Raw genomic sequence first — 3,137 nt, 5'->3', positions numbered from 1 at the left:
CTGAATTCATAACTACTTCTTCTATAATACGAGTAGAACCTTAACAACGATTAACTTCATAAAATGACACTTTACTGCATACCAACTTGATATCCAATTTTAAGGCAAATGAAACTAAAAAAAATCAATTGTAGGGTTACTATAACATTCATTCTTATCTTGTAAGTGAAAAGCACAATATCACTATATTGAAATGCTCTACCCATTTTCATCAATACGGGGACAACTAAAGGAAAATCTACATTAAGATCTCATTTTGGTAATAACATAAATCATAAGTATTCCGTTTGTGCTTAGTATACACATAACATTCATAATAATAATATCGTTGAGACTCACTCAAAACATTAAAAACTTCGCTTCCAGACGTTTACGCTGCAATTCTGTGACAAAGCGATCATTCGTAAACGATTTCCCGCGACAGCACGCGTCCATCATTTTCGAACATTAAATGTCATCATCGAATTGATCGTAAAAAACAATAACAAAATGAAAAGGAAACCAACTCGACCAACACAATAGCGTACACTGTTCCCGATTCAGCTGAACATTATCCAATTGGAACAAGTATTCCGATAACGGCTTGAATCTCGTCCAAAATCGATTGTCACCAAACAACAAACTAATCAAAAAGGAGGAACGGCTGTGAAACGATATAGGAAAAGAAAAGAGGTTTTTTACTTTAATAAAAACGATTGCTTATTATTTAATAGATCTCTTTGCATAGTCTTTCTTAAAAAAGGAAAGTTTAACAAACTCATGTTTCAACCGAAATTCGACAATTTAAACTGTTAGCCTTCACGATTAATCCTTGAGTGAAATTACAAACTTCGTATAACTAGCATTTTCGACCTGCTCACCTCGCTCAGTGAGGTACTTTGGAACACCTAAACGCGCATGAAATCTCTAGGAATAACATTGCGCCCGCACAGAGATCCAGTCTTTAATGCTTTTCATCTTTTCGTATTTACATCTTTATTCACCAAAAAATACATTCTGGTCATTCCCATTGGGACAGCCATCGGTTGGATTTACTATTAGCTGCATTAGGAAGCATAACGTCCGATCCACGGTTGTTGGCCTCCAATTTGACGTCATACGTAATATTCTGGAGAGCTGGTGCTGTCGGTAATGAGCGGATGCTTAGCAGCGGACGCAGTCCCGTTCGATTGACGCGATTGAGGCTGTTGCTGGTGTGGTATTGGCGGTTGCTGGCTGTGTGGATGCTGATGCGCTACCCCTGCGCGATCGCGAAGTTTACTCTTGAGTTCATCTCTTTCCTGCTTGATCATTGCCAATTCCATTTTCATATGATGCATCTCGTTCTGCAACTGGCGATTGGTGATTTCCAAATCATGGCGCTGCTGCAGCCGTTTGGATCGACAGTTTTGAGCATATCCACGGTTTTTTAGAGTGCGTCGTTTTTGCTTTAGGCGAACCACTTGATCACGTGGGCAACCATGCAGGCGTTTGTTTAGTTCGCGCACCGAAAGCGACATCAGTAGATCATCATTGATAATGTCGTCGCTACTGTTGCTACTTGTATAACAGCTACCACTACCATTGCCCATTCTGGGAGAACCGAGTGATCCTGCGGAACTAACCGAGTGCGGACGGTTAGAATGTCCATGGAGATTGAGATGATGATGTGAACCACCATGCAGTGGGCTAAGGTGATCTAACTGACCATGATGATGAGAGAATCCATTAGTAGGATGGGCTTGCATATATTCCTTACGATCAATCCAATCACCTTCTGCAGAAATTGCAAACTGGTGCGAAGGTCGTAGATCTAACGGTTGTTCCATTCGCATCGTCTGCGGAACGATCATCATATTTTCCATCTGATCAGGCTGGATACGATTGCTGTAGTACGGGTAGGAACCAGAATTGGGATGACTCGGGGAACCAACAACCGGAGGAGTCTCCGGTGGTGTAGATGGTACACCCACAATGGGTGGATTTAACAAAACCGGTTGGCCATGGGTAGGATGTGGATAAAAGTCCGAAGTAGGAGTAATTGAGTTGACCTTGCGCTCCTCAACATGCCAGCCACTGGCCTTTAGTCGAATTGGTATAAATCCATTTTCATCTCCTGCCGGTGCCCAGATTTTCCCATTTCCAACCGTTGGGCTTATATCCTCCCGTTTCACACTAGTATCTTCCAGATGTTCCAGCACGAATTCCTGTATGTAATTATCTCCGAATGTGGGCTCCTCGAGATTCATTACTCTGGCAACGCGTTCTCCCGGTAGTTTCATATAACAATATTTATAGTTATTCACTTGGTGCCAAAAAAAATCTGCTTCAACAGAACAGGAAAGCGGTACAAGGTTTTGATGGTTTATCTCTACTAATTTTATATAACGAAAACTGCTTGGGCCACTGCTCTTCCGTATTTGTTTCAAGCTCACTATTTACAAGCAGACCGACTTGCGGAAACCTTCTGCAGCTTGCATAATACACCAACAACCCAAAACAGAAAACACCGACTTTCCAAACACGACTACTCGTTACAGTTTTACCATTCCACGTGATCAACGTCTTTGGCTCGATCGTTGACTTGTTCACTGCACACAGATTCGACTAAGCGATAATTTGGTTTGTTTACAATTGAACCCAGACGATCCAATACAAAATTGATACATCACTCGGTATATACTTCCAGCGATTTTTGCGACGGTAATCGCCAGGAACACTCTTATCAACCCACGGGCCTTAACGATAGTCCCGACGATAACTGAAATACACGACGAGAGGACTGACGATATTTAACAAACGATGTGAATTCACCCGCGACTGGACGTGAAATAAACGAAAAATATGTAGCAAAATCCCCATAAGAAAAATCATTCCGCTCGGATGTTGAACGTCAAATGTGGAGCTACCGCACCAATACTCAGACATGCGCATCCTAGACATCGTCGGAACATATATAAAAAAGAGAAAGAATGTTTATGCATAGGCATTTCTTCATCCGGTAGGCAAAAGTCACAGCCAACGTCAACCAGTCAGCTTACACCAGCTCTTCTCATCTTCCGTCTACATTCACATGGCAACGAATCGAATGCAATGTCGAATGAATGTGTGCGCATTCGAAGGGAGGTGGCTTGGAGAGCTTTCGCTCGACATAACTC

At 42.0% G+C, this 3,137-nt stretch overlaps 1 protein-coding gene across 1 annotated transcript; it reads right to left on the bottom strand.

Annotated features, from left to right (window-relative positions):
- Nucleotides 1-673: 673 nt before the first annotated feature.
- LOC131427145 (transcription factor MafB) lies at nucleotides 674-2,794 on the bottom strand. The gene has a single exon (XM_058590082.1). The coding sequence runs from the start codon at nucleotides 2,259-2,261 to the stop codon at nucleotides 1,095-1,097; it is 1,167 nt and encodes a 388-aa protein (XP_058446065.1). The 5' UTR covers nucleotides 2,262-2,794; the 3' UTR covers nucleotides 674-1,094.
- Nucleotides 2,795-3,137: the final 343 nt, after the last annotated feature.

Source organism: Malaya genurostris, chromosome 2 (genome assembly GCF_030247185.1).
Source record: "Malaya genurostris strain Urasoe2022 chromosome 2, Malgen_1.1, whole genome shotgun sequence".
NCBI lineage: Eukaryota > Metazoa > Arthropoda > Insecta > Diptera > Culicidae > Malaya > Malaya genurostris.
This window is presented reverse-complemented; position numbering and strand designations above follow the sequence as displayed.

Bases quoted from the DNA above. Each gene is read 5' to 3' on its own strand.
- LOC131427145 (XM_058590082.1), bottom strand. From the start codon at position 2,261: ATGAAACTACCGGGAGAACGCGTTGCCAGAGTAATGAATCTCGAGGAG.